The sequence below is a fragment of the Sceloporus undulatus genome, chromosome 6, assembly GCF_019175285.1.
Source record: "Sceloporus undulatus isolate JIND9_A2432 ecotype Alabama chromosome 6, SceUnd_v1.1, whole genome shotgun sequence".
NCBI lineage: Eukaryota > Metazoa > Chordata > Lepidosauria > Squamata > Phrynosomatidae > Sceloporus > Sceloporus undulatus.
In genome coordinates this window covers 89,057,312-89,078,748 of record NC_056527.1, presented here as the reverse complement: position 1 = coordinate 89,078,748, position 21,437 = coordinate 89,057,312, and the positions used below count along the sequence as shown (strand labels likewise).

General features: G+C 39.9%; 1 protein-coding gene across 2 annotated transcripts; it reads left to right on the top strand.

Moving 5' to 3' along the window:
- The first annotated feature begins 1,487 nt into the window (after positions 1-1,487).
- Positions 1,488-20,975, top strand: KRT222 (keratin 222). 2 transcript variants are annotated; one of them, XM_042475879.1, is made up of 6 exons: positions 1,488-1,647; positions 14,347-14,475; positions 15,950-16,170; positions 17,517-17,596; positions 19,055-19,163; positions 19,866-20,975. In XM_042475879.1, exons 1-6 carry the CDS (start codon positions 1,552-1,554, stop codon positions 20,077-20,079), a joined length of 849 nt encoding a protein of 282 aa, XP_042331813.1. In that variant the 5' UTR covers positions 1,488-1,551; the 3' UTR covers positions 20,080-20,975. The 2 variants fall into 2 exon arrangements, with proteins under 2 accessions (XP_042331813.1, XP_042331814.1); XM_042475880.1 differs by having other exon boundaries at positions 1,560-1,730.
- Positions 20,976-21,437: the final 462 nt, after the last annotated feature.

The window sequence follows — 21,437 nt, the reverse complement described above, 5'->3', positions numbered from 1 at the left end:
CATCCCCTGCCATGCAGCATTCTACTCATGTGTAGAATGGTGTGTGGCAAGGAGGGAGACCTGGGCATGCTCCCTTGATGCCACATGCTGTTCTGAAGCAACAGCACCAAGGTAGGGGGCGCTTAGCTCCCTCAGTGCCGCCACATCATTCTCCTCATAATACCGTTCTCATGAGGAGAATGAGGCAATGGAACCCAAATGGTGTAGGGAAACAGGTGTCACCCCACTTCTGGGGTGTCACCCAATGTGGGCTACACCCCCCACACACCCTTAGTGATGCCACTACTTCTCCCTATAAATGCCTGCCTATGAATTGAGATGTAGGTTTGCCATATCACATTTCCTCAAATAATTAATTTGCATATTATGCAATTATTCTAATTAGGAAAAATTACTCTAATTTGCATTATTATGAAGCATATTTGGTACATTAATTCTTGCATTTTTTATTTTTCATTTTTATGTTCTACTATGTTTCAAACTTCATTCATTGGTTACAGTAACAATTGATTTGAGACAATAAGTATAGAGTAATGCTTATTCTAGACAGGGAACAGGGAGACCAAAGTTCAAATCTCTGCTTGGTCATGGTATTCACTGGGGTTTGATTCTGGAACCCACTGTGAATATCAAAACCAGAGAATGCTCAAGCCCCATTTTATACTGTATAATGGCATAGTAAAATGGTGTCCCTTATATAAAATGGCAAAATCAAGTTTTGCTTTTTGGAATTTATATATATTTTAAATATTTTCAAGCTATGGATGGTTGTATCCGGGATAAAGAATCTATGGATACAGAGGGCCAACTGTATGGATTTTATTTGGGGTAAGAAAGCTAACCAAATGAAATAAAAACACACAGTTCATTTGAACAGTACATACAGTTCAGGAAACTGTGGTATATATCCATTCCGCAACATGCATATGTACATGATGAGCCCAAGCAGGCACACATCACCACAGTTAGTGAAACATGTTTTCTGCAGCATTGAAATCTATTCCTATATTGGAATGTGTCAATAGAAGAGGCCCTTGGTTGAACTACACAGTGGGCTCTTGGTATCCGCTGAGGTTTGGTCCAGGACCCCTTGTGAATACCGAAATCTGTGGCTGCTCAAGTCCCATTAAATGGCATAGTAAAATGGCAAATTCAGGGCATGTTTTTTTAAAAAATTTATATATTTTTAAATACTTTCAAGCTGTGGATGGTTAGATCCATGGATAAAGAATCCATGGATATGGACAGCTGATTGTACATGCTGCAAGATGGTGAGAAAGTAGGCAGAATCTTGGTCACATCCACGCTAGTCATGTCAATGGGATCTAAGTGTGAGAATCTCAGAGCCATGATGAATGATGACGAATCAGTGATGGTGCTTAAAGATCAGAACTCTGTCACTTTAAAAAAAAATCTGTGTTTCCCTCCCTCCTCACCCTCCCTCCTTTCTCTCTCTCTCTCTCACTTTTACTGCAGGCTGGGAATGCTCTGCAGCAGCCTTCGCATCCTATCAATAAGGTTCAGTTAGCCAAAGTGGAGGATGGGAGCAGCATGGAACTGTCCCAGCTCCTCAATGAGATCAGGGCAAACTATGAAAGGCTCATCACCCGAAGTCAGATAGAGACCATCCTCTCAGCAGGGACCCAGGTAATGATCATATACAGACAGGCACCTACCCGAATAAGGAACCAGTCCAATGTGTACTCAGTTCCTCTCTCAGCCTCTGTGAGGTACAGTATTTCCTTTTTCAATGCAGCATTTTATTGGGGAAGGGAATCAGATTTATTTTCTTCTCTCCCCCCCCCTTCCTTATCCCATACTGCAGTGTGTCGGGGAGAAAATATGCTAAGGTATATAAAAAGAATGCTAAGGTCGAATTGTGTCACCTTGCATTCAGATATTTGCCTAAATACAATGACAAAGCTTTTGCAGTTTATCTATCCCTCCTCATCCATGTGCTTTAAATACATTTCTACTCTTAAGGCTCATTTTCATCTAATTCTTTCTTGCAAAGGAAGCAAATTAGGTTCCATTTAGCTGTGTGCTGTACAGTAAACGTAGTTAAGATGGGTTAGGATTGCTAAGGACCTATTACATTGTGGGAAGTGGCATTTTACTATCAAGGTAATATTTACAAAGTCCCCTTGAAGACAAGTGTTCATAGTGTTCTGTAATGCTTTGCTGGCCCGCTTGTAATCTGAGATTTCTTAAAGGTTACCCGGTCATGATGACACCATTAAAAATTCACACAGAAAAAAAAAATTCACACAGAAAGAAATGCCTCTGAAATTCACAGCTCACTGACAAATCTGACAACTACAGTAAACATCATAAACCAAAAAAGACAAGGTGGATGAATGCTGAGCTTATCACTTGGCTGTGCTTTGAAATTATTATTTCTAAATGAGTGATCCTTTTATAATCCCTTACGGATGGCTTCCCTCTACAGTAGGCTGATACCATTTGTTTCTTTGGTTGAATTTAAAATCCTTTCCCTAGAGCTTGAGACAAGTTACAACATTTCTTTGTTTTGTCTTATAAACTATCTGAGACATTAAAACCTTTAGTTACTGGCTTGCCCATCCAGTAAGGTTTTCAGTGAGAGAGAAATTTGGACCTGAATCTCCTATGTCCAACCTACATGTTTCAATACATTACACACCCAGCTTACTCTGTGCAGCATTTATGTGCAAGTCATTAATAGCAATATGCTTCATTGTTTAAAACTGTGCGTACGCATGCGTGTAATATTGTAGAAGTTGTTGTTGTTGTTAACTGTCCTCGAGTCAGCTTCAGCTCACGGCAACTCATAAATGAGATGTCTCTAAAATCCTCTGTCCTCAGCTGCTCTGCTCAGGTCCTGCAAGATCAGGGCCATGGCCTGCTTGATTGAATCTATTCTAGCATGAGGTCTTCTTCTCTTTCTACTGCCCTCTAACTTCTCTAGCATTATTGTCTTTTCTAGTGAGTCATGTCTTCTCATGATGTGGCCAAAGTACAACAGCCTCAATTTAGTCCATCTTGGCTTCCCAGGAGAGTTCAGGCTTGATCTGTCTTTTTGGCTGTCCACAGTATCCTCAACACTATTCTCTAGCACTACATCTCAAGTGAATCGATTTTCTTTCTATCAGCTTTCTTCACTGTCCAACTCTCACATCCATACCCGTTGATTGGAAATACTATGGCTTGGACAAGCCTATCTCTAGTGTTAGGTTTTATATCTTTGCACTTAAGGATCTTGTCTTTCATAGCTGTTCTCCGCAGTCCCAGTCTTCTTCTAATTTTTTCACTGCAATCTCCGTTCTGATTTATCCAAGCTATGGGAAATCTTTAACTATTTTTATTTCCTCATCCTCTAGGTTGCATTTATTATATTATTTTTTTATTTTCTTAACATTCAGCATTAAGCTTGCTTTTGCACTTTCTTCTTTGAGTTTCCTCGCCAGTTGTTCCAAGTTTTTGTTGTTTTCTGCTAGTGGTATGGTGTCGTCTGCATATCTTAGATCATTGATACTCCTTCCTCCAATCATCACTCCTCTTTCTCCAAGTCCTGTTCTGTGTATGATGTTATCTGCATAAAAGATAAACAAATAGGGTGAAAGATGGCAGCCTTGAAGTAGTACAGATCTTATTCATACAAGTCTAGAACATGTTCAGTCATGTGAATGTTCGGTTAGAGTTGTTACCTCTTTTTAAACCTTTAACATCCACATTGCAAGCCCTTTACATTCTGAGAATAGCGCTGCATGTATAGAATTAGCCTACTGTTGAGATTTTTGCTTGGTCTGTTATTGGTAAGAATGTAGCAAAATCTATAAATTCATTCATATTCAAGATGGAAAGAATTTAAAAATTAAAAACTCAGAATGTGAAAGAAAGCAAAACTAATAAATTTATCATTTTCTTAATGGGACCAACATACTTTCGGACAGCACTGTTCTGGATTACTGCATTTAAGGAAATGAAAACTTCTTCTGTAAGGATCATAGTCTTTGCCCTCCAAAATGTCACAAAAGAAAATTGGGACATGGGTGGCCAAGCAACTTCAGAATGTGAGCAAGATGGTAAAAGTTATAAACAAAGAAGGACATACAGGCTAGGGACTTTATCACACAAGCCTTTACATCTGGTGTTAAAGTTAAAGAATAGCCCCTTTGGCACTATTCATCTCAAAATGTCATAGCCATTTTGTTGCTCCTTCATTCTTAAGAGCATCCCTTTCCATTGATGGGAAACACCCATCAATAAGGTCCCAAACATGGCACTGTAGCATTTCTCCTCAAGTGTGATAACATTCTGAATGGCTGTTCTGGTATTGGACAGTCACATGGGTCAGTGTTCCTGTCTTCCTCCCTAGTCCAGAGCAGGTTTCTCCATGCCCCTACCCCAGCCTCCCAAAGATGAAATGATTGCTTTCTCACAAGTAAATAGTCCTTCTGTCTTTGGCAGGAGGGAATGGGGAGAAGGAGGGAGGGCAAGGAGGTGGGGTTAAGGGGGAATGAAGAAGAGATTGCAGGGGGGCCCTCAATAGTTCAAAAGGCCCTATTATGCTATTGAGGATACATGTAGTATTAGAACTTTCCAAACTGTATGTTTTTTTTAAAAAAAATGCAATTGCATTATTAAATGCAATGCATCACCAGCTGTCGCTACTGAGAGGGTGGTGCTGCAGCCTCTAGAGGACCCATTTAGGGTCCAGTTCGGCTGCTGGGCAAGTGGGAGTGCCCCCTTTTTCACTCACCCAATAGCCTTGCCAATCCCTCTAGGTGTACCACTCCACCAGATGATACTTCCTCTCTTTGGTGTCACTCAATGCAATCCACACTCCCTGCACCCTAGTAATGATGCCCCTGCCTGCCCTATATCAGAAGATTTTGGGGGCAAAAATGCATAGGTGGTGGCTGGTACTCAAGCTTCAGTGTCATATGGGAATGATCTTGTGGCTCTTCATATTAATCAGTTTTTAGTCAAGGCCCAGCCCTACCATTAGGCAAAGTGTGGTAGTCCCTTCTAGCAGCAGATGCTGAGAAATAGGGAGCAAAGGCATGCATGGCCTCTCTGCTAGCCTGCTGTCCTCAGGTACACCTGCTATCCCATTGTCAGTGTTGGCAGTGGTTTAACCTCCAGTCAGTACTATTTAACATATAAAATGTGGAGTGCACTATATGGTCATTTGCTCCAAGCAGTAACATGTCAAATGTTGGCCCTGATATGAATGATTCTGCCCTGTTTCTAATGCAGGGACCCTGGAACTATTCAACTCAAGCATGTAATTATGAATTTTGTGTAGCTGTATGTGTGGTGTAATGGTTTGAGTATTGGACTATGACTCTGGAGACCAGGATTTGAATCTTCACTCAGTCACAGAACCCCACTGGGTGACCATGGACAGGTCACACTCTCTCAGCCTCAGAGGATGGCAGTGGCAAACTCCTTCCAAAGAAAATTGACAAGAAACCCCCATGTAGGATTGCCTTAGGCTTGCCATAAGTTGGAAACTACTTGAAGGCACACAACAACAAAACAGTAAAATCACAAAACAGTAAAATCATAAACTATAATGTATTATTATTATTATTATTATTATTATTATTATTATTATTATTATTTCAAAGAAGTAGCCATGGTTGTCTCTTGCAGAACAAAAAGGAGGAAGGAAGAGGGAGGGGGGAAAAAAGAATAGATTAACTGGTGCTTATCTGGCGGAACATCCGAGAGGGATGGGACTTCCACCCTCTGTGGGCAGGATGTCTGTGGGTAGGACTTCCCAGGAGAAAGCTCAAGGCCCAAGAGGGCAGGGAGGAAGGAGAGGAACAGGTGGGGAGGATTTATTATTATTATTATTCAGGTTGATGACTGAAACAACATTAGGAAATGTAGCATTAGGCTACATCACACATATCAGAATCAATTGTAGGCCTAAAATTGAATTTTTTCAGCTGAAAAGCAATGAAATGAATACAAGGATTAGGTGGAGATGTGAGGAACTATTACGTGTGGCCTACAGGCTGTATAATTCCCACTTCTGCCTCAGATGATATCTGCCATAATTATTGACTCTCCAGCTCTTTGAGGATGTGTCATGGAAAGATAATTTGTAATTTGGCGATGACAGAGTACACTGACTTTGTACATTAGGTGCAAGATGTCCAGACAGTGAGAAGGCAATCACAGAAAAATAATGTTATGAGTAATATGAGTAACCCAACAATTACAGTATTTTTTGCAACTCAGCTGATGAGCCCATTTTCTATATGGTACTCCTTATTTATTTATTTATTTATAGTATATAAATTTTAGAATATTTCTCTTCATTTCAAAACAGCTTCCAGACACTGAAGAAAATTATATATTCATAACTTAGGCTTTATAAAAGGAATATGCAAACCATAGCTCATGGGTCAACTATGTTTTGTGTAGTCCCTTTCCATCCAAGTAAGAATTTTAACAGATGACAGGAGAGAAGATCTCTGAGCAGTGCAGGGGGGTTATGACAGGCAGAAGGCAGGTTTCAACGTTTCTTGCTGTTGTCATTGTTGTTGCTGCTGTTGTGCGCCTTCAAGTCATTTCCAATTTATGGACACTCCAAGGTGAACCTATCACAGGGTTTTCGTGGCAAGATTTGTTCACAGCAGGGTATGCCTTTGCCTCCCTCTGGGGCTGAGAGAGAGTGACTTGCCCAAGGTCATTCAATGGGTTTCCATGGCTGGGGGAGAGATTCAAACCCTGGCCTCCAGAGCTGTAACCTAACATTCAAACCACACCAGTAGTCACAGACTTTGGTCCTCCAGGTGTTTTGGACTTCAGCTCCCAAAATTTCTGACTGTTGGTCAGATTGGCTGGGGCTTCTGGAGCTGAAGTCCAAAGCACCTGGAGGACCACAGTTTGGGAACTATTGCACTACTACATCTGGAACACCCTTCCAACTCCTCCACAATATTGGCAAAAGCTGATCTCTCCACCCTTAGCCATAAGGTGCTGCTTTTAAGCATATAGGAAAGGCTAGTAGGAGTGCAAGAAGCCTGATCTTCATCACAATAGCAAGCAGCTGGGGAAGGGCTAAAATTTTGTAGGCACATGTGAAAGAGTTATTTATTCATTTACTTCATATCCCATCTAGCTCCCAATATGAGATCCAAGACTGTAAATGAGGAGAACTGTATGAATAGTAGAGAGATGAGTATGAAGGCGGACTGTGTGCCTCTGAGATGGGGCAGGGCAGAGAGTTCCCAACAGATTAACCTCTTGGGTTAAAATGTTGTCCACCCAAGAGCTAGGCTGTTTATTTTTCTTTTACTCTGTGACTCATTTCATGGCTTTGGGGCATCTTTTATTCAAAGTTAATAATGCTTCTCTTTTGTATAACATAATCTATTATATAATAACCTAAGGGACAAGGCCAATATGGGACTAACAAATTCAAATAAATAAAAACAAATTATAATCATTTAATCTTATTAAATGCTCAGACGTGAAGCATAAATTTAAAGCTTTGTTTCCAAAACCCAATACATCGCTTTTGGACACATGCCTATTTTAATTCCATATCAAGAAATGTAATTGTAGAGTTGGAGACAGAATGACAAACTTTTCAAGAAGCAGGATTCTGTAGCTCCTTAAAGACTGTGTTTTTCTGGCATGCTTATTTCTCAGATGCAGTGTTTAAACCTAAACCATTGGACTTCCCTAACCAGGATGTCTGGGTTTTATTTTATTTTTTTAAGATTCATGGATTTGGCATATAAGGTCTTTCTGTGTTTGAAAGGGGCATTTACAGTATGTTGCATCCTGATTATAAGACATCCAAACTTTGAACTGTTCTTGACTACAAACACCACATTCTTCTAAGACTCACCACGCTACTCTCACTTTTGACTTTTAAACTTTACCACATTCTCCTAAGGCTACACTCTTGTGTTCACAAACACGGGAATAAACCCGAGTGGGACAAACTTGTGAGTAAATATGCATATGATCAACCTTTGCTTCATGAGAGCTCTTCTGCCAGCTGCAGAGCAACTTTTTTTTTTGAACTTCTAAATCAAAAACAGGCTGGATTGTCCATCCAAGATTGTTACTATTTCAAATGCTTGCTTTACTCTTCTGACATTTTAAAAATTTAGTCTGAATGGGGAACTCCATCTAAAACAAGTATATAGAGATCTCCTGTTGTTACCGGTAAATGCCCATGAGTCAATTTTGACTCATGGCGGCCCTGTGGATGAGACACCTCCAAGTCCCCATGTCCTCAACATCTCTGCTCACATCTTACAGGCCTGTGTTTTCCCTGCTTGAGTCTAACCATCTGGCATATGGTCTTCCTCTCTTTCTCCTGGCTTCCACCTTTCCTAGCATCATTGTCTTTTCTGATCATTCATATTTCCTCATGATGTGGTCAAAGTATGACAGCCTCAAATTTAGTCATCTTGGCTTCCCATGAGAGCTTCGGCCCGATATGTTCTAGAACCCATTTGTTTGTCTTCTTAGCCATCCACAGCATTCTCAGTACTTTTCTCCAACAGCACATCTCAAATGAGTCTATTTTCTTCCTATCAGCTATTTCAACTGTCCAGCTCTGACATCCATACATGGGGATGGGGAATAAATGGCTTGGACAATCCACACTTTGGTATTCAGTGTTATGTCTTTACACTTTATGATCTTGTCCTGTTCTTTCCTAGCTACCCTTCCCAATTGTAGTCTTATTTCTTGATTGCAATCTCCATTCTGATCAATATTTGAACAAACATATGAGAACTCTTTCACTATGGAGTGAAGTAGATGGCCCAGCAGCATCGTCCAGAGGCCGCCCTGGTCACAATTGCACTGTGACCATTGTAACCGCATGCCTCGCTTCCAAAGTGGGCTGCTGCTGTGGTCCCAAGCCAGCCACCACCAGGATCCAGATTATTCCAGATCCAAAGGACCAGATCATGGTGCTGCAATTTCTCAAAGGACCTGAGTGTACAGAGTGGATTGTATGGGAGAAGGTGATCCTGTAGGTACCCTGAACTCAAACCATGTAAGACTTTAAAGATAATAGCCAACTAACATGGCCATTAGCTAGAGGTGATAGAAGTTGCAGTTCAAAACATTTTGAGGATATCTGCTTGGGGACAGCTATTCTATACCACTCTAAGAATTGTTGCATATGCTGGGTCATTCCAAGCCAGTATATCATCAACCTGGCACATGTCCCTAAATCCCTAAATGTCTAGGATAACAATTTTGGCTCCAGACATCAGCAATCCACTTTATGACAAGGGTACTGTTTCTCACAATCCAATATAACTGCAATTGTGAATTCGCTTGCTTTGATATGCCTAACCATTTTATTCAATGTGAAGTTGAAGGCTTTCATGGCTGGCATCCATAGTTTTTTGTGGGTTTTTTGGGCTATGTGGCTATGTTCTAGAAGATGCCAGCCACAGATGCTGGTGAAATGTCAGGAATAAACTCTTCTAGAACATGGCCACATAGCCCAAAAAACCTCTTATTCAAGGCTTGCATTGAAGATATTGCCAGAATGCCCTCTTTCACAAGTGCAGTAATTCTCTCTCATCCTTCCCCTTCCCTCACACAATTCCAATCAAGGTGTTGGGATGAGAAAAATAACTAAAGAGGACTCAAATTGAACGTGAAATTTGTAAATCACTTTGACTTCAGACATGTTTGTCTACCAATGAGGTCATTTTTGTAGTTCAAGTGGGCAATGTGTGGCCCTCTAGATGTTGGTGGATTGCAACTCTCATCATCCTTCACCACTGGCTACTTCTCAGATAGAGCTGATGAGAGTTGCAGTCCAACAAATCTGGAGGACCACAAGTCACTCACTTGCTGTACATGAACCATCAGTTCTAGCCTTGAGGCTGTTCATCCCTAGGATTTTAAAATGTTAATACCATGGGTTTATGATCAGACTGAACATTCAGTGGAACCTCATATATGCATTGATTATATTCTCCCATAGTAGGCTACATATCTGCTATTCAGTGTTGAAAGAGGGTACATAAATGGATTTATAAATAGTATGAACTCCTGTGATGTCACCAAATGTTTCACAGTGCTGTTGTTGAAACATTCCTCTTGCTCTTTCAAAATGCAAAGGAAATTGTATGCTCTCTGTGGTGAGTCAAAAATATATTGATTAGCAGATTGCTTACATATTGGATAGCTACAAATGTTTATCTTATCCAGAATGGTAAATATTAATTTAGCCAACCAATCAGTACTCATAATCTGCTGATGCTGGAAGGCAGTAGTAAAGTATGGCTTCACTAAACACTCTGAAATCCAGACTCCCATTTTTCTTCTCAGTAATGTCTAGGCTGTTGATTAAAAGGATAGGTATCCTCCCGCCCCCCTTTACAAACCTCTAGTGAGTCCTTAAGTCTATGGAGTTTATCGCACTGCCCTTTTCCATCTTTCCCTACTGAGCTAGGCATGGGATGAAAACTTTTATCTACAGATTTTATTGCACACATTTGTGCCCAGGCCAGAGACATCCCATACCAACCAGGGCATCCCAGGCCTGATCTGTATTTCTCCTGTATTTTGCAAAGGACATGAAAATCGCATTCTTTCAAAAAGTGCGGGAGGAGTCTGGATCAGGTACAGGATGCCTCCTGCCTAGGCATGGAGGTGTGCGATAAAATCCGTGTTTAAAAGGTTTCATCCCAGGCCTAGCTTGGGAGGGAAGGATGGAAAAGGGCAGTGCGGTAAACTACTATAATACCAAGGAGGAAGGGACTTTGAACATAGTGAGGCTTACTTCTGAGTAGACAGGTTTAGGGTTGCACTGTGTGTCAATCTATCACTGAACATGGTACATATAGTAATCTGTATAACTTTAGAAGGACGAGCACAGGGCCCATGATGTCAGAATACTAAGAAATCGGTTCTTCTTGGTGTAGGATAATTTGTATTTCAATATGATATGCCTGTTATGATTTACTCGATAAAGGACACCATGGCCCTGAATTTGCAAGACCTGAGCAAGGCTATTTTAATAACAGGATCTCTTGGAGGTCTCATTCATAGGGTTACTATAAATCAAAGCCAACTTGATGGCACATAATAATAGCAAATATGCTCTGCACATCAGTGAGCTGTATGATAGCCAAACAAGGTTGTGATAGATGCCCTGGTGATGAGAAATTAAATCTGCCTTCATATCTGTCTGTCACCATTGACCTCTCCATATTTTACCCAGATGCTCTCAGATATTCTAATATCTTTATGACTTAGTACTTGTTTCCAATGGAATGTAGGAAGAACACTGGCTTCTGCCCCACAGTCATGCCTAATTTTAGAGGAACAGCCTTTATAAAGCAGTGTGGAATAACACGGCCTAGACAAATCAGCAGCCAGGGAACCTGAAGACACCACATCTGGGAAGCGATGTCATTCATATTTGTGTTTAGTTGGAGATTTCTGAATGTCTTCTAAGGATTCTAAGGCTATCTGCCCCCTTTGTCTTTATACAGAGATCTTGTTCTCTCTACTAGTTTTCTTTCTGTGTTCTCTATCAAGAGTTCAATAAGTTGTATTCTCAAAGTAGGATAGCAGGGAATAGAACGACCCTTTATGGAATCAGTCCTATCTGTCATCTTTTTTTACTCCCACTTTGAAACCATCCCATCTTCCTTTATTCTTCCTGAATCAAGCACTGTCATGGAGATCCCACTGCTATATAGCGATTAGTGGCAGACAGTACTTGGATTGGAGACTGCTAATGAATGCCAGGTGTTGTAAGCTATATTTCAGCGGAAGGAACTGAATACCTCTGAGTATTCTTTGCCTAAGAAAAAACAATGAAATTCATGGGGTCACCATAAGTTGACAGGCAACTTCACGGCATGTGCACACAGGAAAACGAAAACACAGGTTCAAATCCTCACTCAGACTTGAAGTTCATGGTGTGCTCTTGGGCCAGACATGCTCATTGTTGAGCTCTATGGAACAAAGGATGGGATAAAAACACAATAAGATATATCAAGAAAGGTTCAAGGCATTGTATTTTAGGTTTTCCTTCCTCATTTAAGACTTCAGACAGTTTCACTTCTAGTTCCTCATTCACCCAAATCCTTTCCTTCTGGTCATGCATTCTTACTATTAAACTAATAGTAATACAATATTCCATCACTGACCATACTATATTCAAAGCATGCCTGGTTATGGAAAGCGGGACTGCACTATTATTTATTTAAAGTGTTTAGTCTAAGGCAGCTGCTCTTAGAATAATAAAACACAATAAAAATTGATCAACCAATAAATAAAAAACTCAATAAAATAATAAACCAGCATGTAAAAATACTTCACAATAACAACAGCAATATAAGAGATCATAGAAGTGATTCATGCTGCCCAAACAATTATATACTAGGTACAATAAGTCGGAGCAGTAAAATCAAGCCCATAAAGCCCAAGCACTTTCTTTAAAGGGACAGAGTCTTGGTTGTGTAGCAGAAGGCCAAAAATGAATGGACAAATAAGTTTTTCCTAGGCAGAAACACCAAAGTCTGAGCGTAGGGTAAGACTAAAATGTGTCTTTAGGTGGATTGGTCATGTTACAACATATCTCCATAGACTCTGTTTTAAAAAAAAATTGAAGTATGTTCCTGGATTCTCATGAGGACTTAATCACATGAGACAATAAAAAGAGAATTTTAACAGGATAAAAGCGTCTTTGGCCAATATTTATCACACACTGTGTCCGTCAAGCTGCTCCCTTGCATTCCAGTTGGCAGGTAGTATACATTCCATTGATGGGTAAAACCCATCAATAGGCTCTCAATTTTGCTGCTGTTGCATTACTGCCTTTTTGCAATAGGTCCTTTCACTGCAGTTCTGCTTCTCAGGCAGTCATATTGTGTGAATGGGAAAGTTCTTCCCCTTCTCAGCAGCTGTGGATGCCAACAGCTTTCCAAAGCTGGCTTCTGTGTGCACATTCACACAGCAGTCAGCTTCAGAAGGGGATTGGCAGCAACAATTACTTGCACAGGGCTCTGGGTGGATGTGCACACAGCAGCCCCATGTTTTAGGAGGGGGAAAGAAGGAGTGATCTCAGATGCTAACTGCCTCCTGAAGCCAGGTGCTATGTGCATATTCACACAGCAACCAGGTTCAGGAGGTGGTTGGCAGTCATGATTGCTCATTCCCACCCTTCCTCCCCAAAGAGGGCTTTTGGCAGTGTGGAAAAGAGATCACACAGTCATGGATCGTAAGGAAAAGTGTGATAAGAAATGATGCCAAACTGGTATGCTTCAAGTTTCAAAATAGTGTAGTTGTGGAAGGACAGAAGGCTGGTGTGATGAAGTCTTCAGAATGCAGCAATTGCACAAATCATATGAGGCTTAAAGTGCAGTTGCCTTCTGTATTCACGGATTCCTTATCCATGGGTTTAACCATCCATGGCTTCAAAATGTTTTTTTTAAATAAAGTTTACTGAATTTAAAATATACACATTAAAACTATTAAAACATACATACAACTACAAACAAATCAAACCTATGGTAGTCAAGAGTACCACAAAATAAATTACCGAATTGGTATCATTTCTGATTGTATTTCTTCTATCCTTTATAACCTTCTTCATAGCAACCAATCTTTCTTTATCCTTTCTTCCTTTTTTGTCCTTTTTATCCTCCCTTAATCCCTCTTTCCCTTTCTAATTACTCAAATTCTTCCCTTCCTTTCAGTTTCTTTTATACACATCCCTTCTTTAGCTCTCTCCAACCTTCTAATCTCTCCACTTCTACGCCTTTCACCTCATATCTCTTCCTTTTGATCTCTCAACTGACCCCTTCTCAAACCTTCATTCACATACTCTTACCATCTTCTCACTTACTTTTATCCTTCTTACAACCATTCTTACTAATTTCCTCTTCCTTTGGCCACTGTTTGTTCTGCTTCATCCTTGACTGACACCTTTTCTCATATTTTATCTATTCCTAGGTACCTTGTGAGCTTATCTTACCTTAATCTCTTAATAGTGAAAGTTCATTAAATCATTCTTTCCCTTAGCGATTCCCCAGAAAAAAAAGATTAGGGCTTTACATAGACAAAGTCAAGATTTCTTCCTGTTATGCTATTGTTCCAAAACTTCTTTAAGTAATCCGCCACTTTCTTCCATACCTTGTTTACCCCATTTGTTTTGTCACCTGGTGCAGTTTGCACCTCCTGCATCCCCTTGTGATGCCACTGAGGTAGCCTATTGAAGTAAAGAGGTCCATCATGCCCAGGAATTGCTTTGTTTCAAAAACTTGGGGTTCATACACATGAGCAAAGGTGGCATTTTTATTGACTCAGGCAGATTGAACTCACATAGTGAATGCTTCCTTGCAGCTAGAAGCAGCCACTAGTGAAAGAATGAGCAAAGACGAAGAAGTGCTAAAAGCAGCCAGGGCAGAGTTAAATGAAGCTAGACGTCAGTGGCATCAAATGCAGACGGAAATTGACTCTCTCCATGCGATGGTAAGTAAATACAATCCAATGACCTTACTGCATATGTGTGGGGTGGGGATAACATTTTTTCTGTTGGAGGCTGTATCCAAAGTATACTAGAAATCCTAAAACAAAAACCATGGAATAAGGTGTAAATGTTCTGGTGCTTCCATAATAGAAGCAAACATATATCCCCCAGCTTTTTTTTTCTTTTGCTTTAAAAGAGCAGAGGAGGTATACAAAGAGGTATGGAGATTAGCTATTAATGATAAATTGACATGTAAACTGAAAGTAAAGCAAGGATTATGGAAAAGAAATGATTTTGAGGGGATTTGGAAAGAATTTGTCGAGAAAGTGTTGAGAAAAGAAGATGGAAGATTACCTCCAGAAGACGAACTGAAATTTTGGATGGAATATAAGGATGGAAATGGCTCCGGGGAAGGGGGGCATTGAGGGGTATATAAAATAATGTGTCAAAAAGGTAATAGAATGTAATAGAATGTAGAGATGTATTTGTTTATGGAAATAAAATTTTAAAAAAAGAGCAGAGGAGGAGGTTTAATGTACAGACACGATCAGCAAGGGCTGTAGTAGTGGATGCAATTAGTAGATATGATATTGTTGGGAGAATCAGCAGTCAGGCTTTGCACTTTTCAGGAATGAGGAGAACACAACTGTTTTGGTTACACCTGAATAGCCCTGGGCCACAGCATGGCCACCTAACATTAAACCCATCTGCTGGCCAATAATTGAAACCTAGGGTGCATCTATACCATAGAAAAAAATGCAGTTTGACAACACATTAACTGTCATGGCTCCATCCTACAGAATCCTGGGATTTGGAGTTGTGTGAATTACCAGCACTCTTTGACAGAGAAGGCTAAAGATTTTGTAAAACTACAAATACCAAGATTCCATAGGATGGAGTTGCAGCACTTAGAGTGGTATCAAATTGTATTATTTCTGCAATGTAGATGCACCTCTAGTCACCCAGCTTGCCTGCTGGATGGTGCTGAAATGACAAAATGTGGAAATCCACTTGGATGAGAGTGAGGCAGGGCCATCTTCCCCAGAACTGGGAGTGATATGGTTGTCCACAACCTCACAGTGACCCTCCATGCTGGGTATAACAGCAGCACAGGCCCTACATGCTCCCAAAATTGGGTCAGCCCCTCCATGCCCAAACTGTACAAAGTTATGACAATCAAAATTAGCAACGTGACTTTATTACCAGAGAAATCATCTATATCTATACAAAAATGCTAGCACTGAGGAAGAGTATGTGGGAATGGTGATCAAAACTGAATGATATAAACAAAAATACTCAGGATGTCAAGGATTCTCCAATTTTTATTCCATTTATTGAGGCCTTCACTCGAAAACCAACTTCAGCAATTTTTTTAAAGTGAGCTTTTTAAAAGTTGACTATCCATTAATTTTTTTTTTAAAGCCATCGTTTTGAGAAATACATTTTAGTTTGTCAACTGGCACCTCCATTTAACAGGAAAAAGGCCTGGAAACTGCTCTGCGCACCACAGAAGAGAAGTACCAGACTCAGCTCAAGGATTTGGAAAGAGAGATTGAAGACCTGGAGGCAGAGCTACAAGAGGTGCGACACGGCATCGAGAAACAGCTCCAGCAACATGAAGAATTACTGAACACTAAGATGAAGCTCGAGCAAGAAATCGCCAGATACCGCAGTCTGCTGGAGAAGGAGGAAAAAAGGTACTCATAGCTGAAAATAATCAGGCTTCTTGGGTTAGTATTATTTATTATTACTACTTTTCCTTGTTAGATTTTGCTTATATTGCATGTTCATCCAGCCTTTTTTCACTAAAAAATCTGTGATTAAGGCAGTTAATAAACATCATTTACTTATATTCTGTATTTTAACCAAAGCTCTCAGAATGCCCAGGACTGGGGCAAAACCAAGCATTGCAACTGGGCTGAGAGGTGTTCATACTGTACCTATTGGTTGCAACAAAATACTCATCGAACAAAAACAAATACTTGGTGCTTTAGGCTACGTTTCAGAGGAGGGGACTGGCAAAACCACCTCTGAGCATTCCCTGCTTAAGAAAACCCTATGAAATTTATGGGGTAGCCGTAAGTAATAAGCAAGTTCAAGGCACATACAAACAACAACAACAAAATAATCATGCCAAGTTTATTTAAAGACAAGAGGCATGCTTTCTTGCTCAATGGCTGGTTATTACAAGAACAAGCTTGGACAACTCTCGAGCTCATGTTCTTCCCACTCCCAGCCATGCACAAGCGGGAGCTTCTGCTTTCTCTTTAGTAATCCAGTTTGACACCACTTTAACTGCCATGGCTCAATCCTATGGAAATATGGGATTTGAAGTTTGGAGAGGTCCCAGACTTCTCTGAGAGGGAAGGCTAAATATCTCATAGAACTACAAATCCCAGAATTTCATAGCATTGAGCCATGGCAGTTAAAGGAGTATCAAGTTGCTTTATTTCAGCTGTGCGGGTGCACCCTATGTCATCAGAATTACAACAAAACAGATCTTAGGTTTTTCTAATCACCAACCTCAATCCCCAAAAAAAACATAGTTTCCTAGTTCAGATATAATTTGAGATTACATTTAATTATTCCAGGGACCGTCATTTGTTGTATACAAGAAATGGAATGCCCAATTGAGGGAAAGAGCTAAAATACAGCCGTTCCTCCTTTTTTCTTCCCTTTACACCCACAACATGCAGAAAACTTAAAGTGGTCCAGAGAGCTCCATGAGTTGAAGCCAGTTTCCCCATCAGTGCTATAGGGGAACAACCAGTGTATAAAACAGCACTGAACTGACCCTGCATTAATGTCATAATAATGTGCTGCAAGTAGACAATACTAGACAGAAAGGGGACATAAAGCCTTTCCACTGCAGACCAAACAAGTTCAACATGAACTACTAAACTGAGCATCAATATAAACTCTACAACAACACACAAAGTTAACTCACTACAAACATCCATGGTGTCTATCCACTTAGAAAGCTACACGTATGAACAAGCCCATTCTACAGTGTTATGATTTGGGAATCTTGTTTTCTTTGTAGGTTGCACCGTTCTACACACCAAGAAAGAAAAGATGACAAAAAGCCTACCACCAGCCGAATAGCATTTATCTTGCCTTCACGTGAGTTTCTTTAAAGCCAAGCAATGACAGAAAAGGATAAATAATAATTTAGTCAAGGCTTAATTTGAAGTGGGTCTCAGAAATTTAGGATGATAATAAATCATGGTGTGTGAGTGAGGGACTCCTCTGTTTAAGACCTGCCATAAGGTATAAAACAATTTCTCTGTCTCTCTCTCTCATACACACACACACACACACACACACACACACACTGACACTCATACCTGTATCTATCTTTTAGGTCAACAATGTTTAGACTGCCCTGACCAACCAGATTCTGCTGATCCCCTGCTTGGCTATCTGGACTAGCCACCAGATTCCCTCTACAAATCTTTGAACATCTTGGCAACTAGAAACCAAGGCTCATGCACAGTTCTGTCATTTTCTAGTTGGAAAAATGTGTTTATTGATTGCTATCACAAAGTTGAACTGGCACTTGTAGGACATCTAATCCAGCCCTCTGCTTGAAAATTTCCAGTAAGGGAAAAGATGGAGGTGCTCCCTTCCCCACATTCTTCAATGTATGTTCACTATATCGGTGGAATGATACTCATGGCTAAGTGTGTTATATGTAGCTTATGAATCCTGAGAGACAAGTCAGAACAAGTCATTCAACATATGCAATGAGATCAAACTAAGGTCTCAGTAGCTAAAGACTTAACACAACTCCATTCCATGGCACTTTTTCTTGCTTTGCAAACATCACAACAGGCCATTTCTGGGAACACTAAAAGCCATCTTATATTGTATCAAACTCCTGGTCAGTCTAGCTTGGTATTATCTGTGCTTGTCCAGGGTTTTCAGGCATATTAGGAGGTGCTGAGGACTGAATCTGAAATCTTGTGCGTGCAAAGTTTGGATTCTACCACTGAGCTTTGATCCTTCCCCTTCTCAAATACTTGGTCTTCTAGCAGGAACCTAGGATACCAAATTATCCCCAAAGGAAGAAAAAGATTAACAGCCTGTCAGTCGGTGTGATACCAAACTTATCAGTTTCATCCAGTACCAGTATTGCTCATGAAACATTGCAACTGAACTAAGATAATAGTCAGATGTAACTTGTCAGATATTTGTTGGATAACAGACATGCATATTTAGTTTTATAGGCTATATTTCAAACCTGAAATCCCTTCACTGAGCTCAAGACAATATTTATAGATATCACCTTCCCCTATTTTATCCTCACAACAACCCAGTGAGTTTCATGGCTCAGTGGGGACTAGAACCGGTATCTGCCGAGTCTGCGTCCAAAACCCTGACCACTAAAAACCACACTAGCTCCACACTGTATTACTGTAGATACACCCTTGATGTGCAAAACTATGTCTTTCTGGCAAAAGAACATTAACAGTCAAGCACCAGGAATAAGGCCAATGTATGTCTTGCACTACAGATCGCAGACTCATGTCTGAATGTGAAATTTCTTATATATCTGTGTACTTTCTCCCCTTTATACAGCAAGCGAACTAAAGAAGCATGAGATTGAAAAAGTGGAAATAGTGACAAAGCAAGCAATCTTAAATGGAGATGTTGCAAAGGAACGTGCAGAAGCTCATGGCACAATACAGTAAGTAAACAGAAAAACCAAAAAAAAAAAAAAAAGGGTCTGTGTACAAATAATAAGGAAATATTTTCTAAGGCAGATCCAACCTAGAATGTTTTGGTGTGAAATTATATTAGAAAACAAGGATATATAATCCATAAAAAGGTTCTCCCACATAAATTTAATGCAATGAATTGAAAGGGTACAAGAACTCTATTATCATCAGTCATGTCTAAGATCTGCCACTGAAAGTGGCTACATCCCCATTCCTCATGGTAAGGAGGTTTCTACTCTAACATTCTGCCTAAGGATCCACCCTGTATCATCCATTAATATTTCTTTCAGACAATACAGGGTCACCTAGCATAGATGTGTCTTAAGTGTCACTGTGGTAAAATATATTAGTAACCAATTAATGTTTGTAGTTTATTAGCCCATGCTAAACAATGTACAATTTCCAGGATACTGGTTCCATTATGATGGCAGATGGTGCCTTCATTCCCAGACAGGAGGAACTGAGCCCATTGACTCAATACTGAATGATGAGTCAAGTCCCATTGACTCACTGGGTCTACTCCATCTGGAACTAGCAACTGAATTCATAATCTAACATTATCACCATGTGTGGCCAGACTGTAGCATTTTTATCCCACTATGAAATTGTAGCTTGAAGATATGTTCCATATTAATTCCTGCGCATAATTTATCATTAATTTATCATTTCAGGACAGAAAAAGTCGACGAAGTGATTAAAGAATGGGAAGGCTCTTTCTTTAAGGACAACCCTCGCTTAAGGAAAAAATCTGTTTCTTTGCGCTTTGATCTCCACCTGGCAGCCACAGATGAAGGTTGTTTACAGACTAAACAGAAAAGCTTGCCTGATATCGAAGTGAGATTGGTTATGAGGAGGTCTTGCAGCATCCCGTCAATCAAAACTTAAATTGGCACCAAACTAAGCCAAAGATTATTCATGGATGAGTTTCAGAAATAAATGCTAGTGTGGACCTAGATGAACTACACGATCGCCTACAATACAAAGAGTATGCTCCTCAGCTAATATATATTCCTATAACCTAATGATCATTTTGAAGACATAAAAAAGGATTAAGGGTATGACGTTTCTGAGAAACAGAATCACTATTTGATTATTATCATTATTGTGTCTGCTGAAATAGTTTCCGCTCTCAGATTTCCTGGCTTTTAGAATTTTAACACATACTTCAGAATTTAATAGATCCATTCTTGCCTTTGTGGAAAAGAATGTCCACACTAGAAAAGACTCAGGCATAAGATTATGAATGGCATAACTGCATTCAACTATTTTGACCCCCTCCCCCTCATCACAATTAACATTTTATTGAATTGTTGATATGTCTCTCCTGACAATCAGTAAATCCATGCAAAACCTTCACGGGAGCAGATGGACTTCAACCCATCAATTTCCAAAGTCATCCCAACAAAGTCCATTTCAAGTCCAGACCATTTTCAGAAAAATGTTAATAGTCACAACAAAATTTATATCTATTATGTGTCAAAGCTATCCAATAATTATACACTTATCCTAGGGTCTGTGTACAACAATAGTTGGATTTCTCTAACAGATCCACGCTAGTATTTTCAAGGCTTATTTTTAAAGCCATTTTAAGCCATACCTTGTAATCTGATCCCATCAACATTTTTGTAAAACCCTGCTAGTTTAACCTCAAGAGTGGCTACAGCCAAGACAATACTGTACCAAATTTCCTGTGACTGCCAGCTCTCACAAGTTTATCAGACAAGGGGAATTGGAAGTATAATCTGATGGCAATCTGAACGCAATCATGGGGTTTAACGTTATTGCGTGATATACTGCCACACGCAAATTCAGGCAATGGCAAGCTATTTTCAGGCAATGGGGAGCCAGTTCGAAAGCAATGTGTTTTCACGTAATTGCGCTAAACTAGTGGCTTTAAGTGAATGTGTTGTGGCCCCACTTTCTTTTCATTCGAATTTAAGAGAAATTCCTCCCGTTTGATAAACTCCTCACTGTCTCAACTGGCTTCTCTTTGGTGAGAATGTTTCAGGTTTTGTCTTCTGCCCTATAGGATCCAAATATGTATGGCAGTAAATAGATCCATGATCTATTACATGGTTACTGGTAATATAAAATGACCTATCTAGTACATTTCTTGCTGTCCTTTCATTACTGGGTTTTAGTAAGCAAAAGATTTTCTTGAAATTAAGCTTTCAAATATGATTTGTTTTTTCATATATTTATTTAGACTTTTCCGTTTGTTGCAAAAGACTGAGGGCAGATTA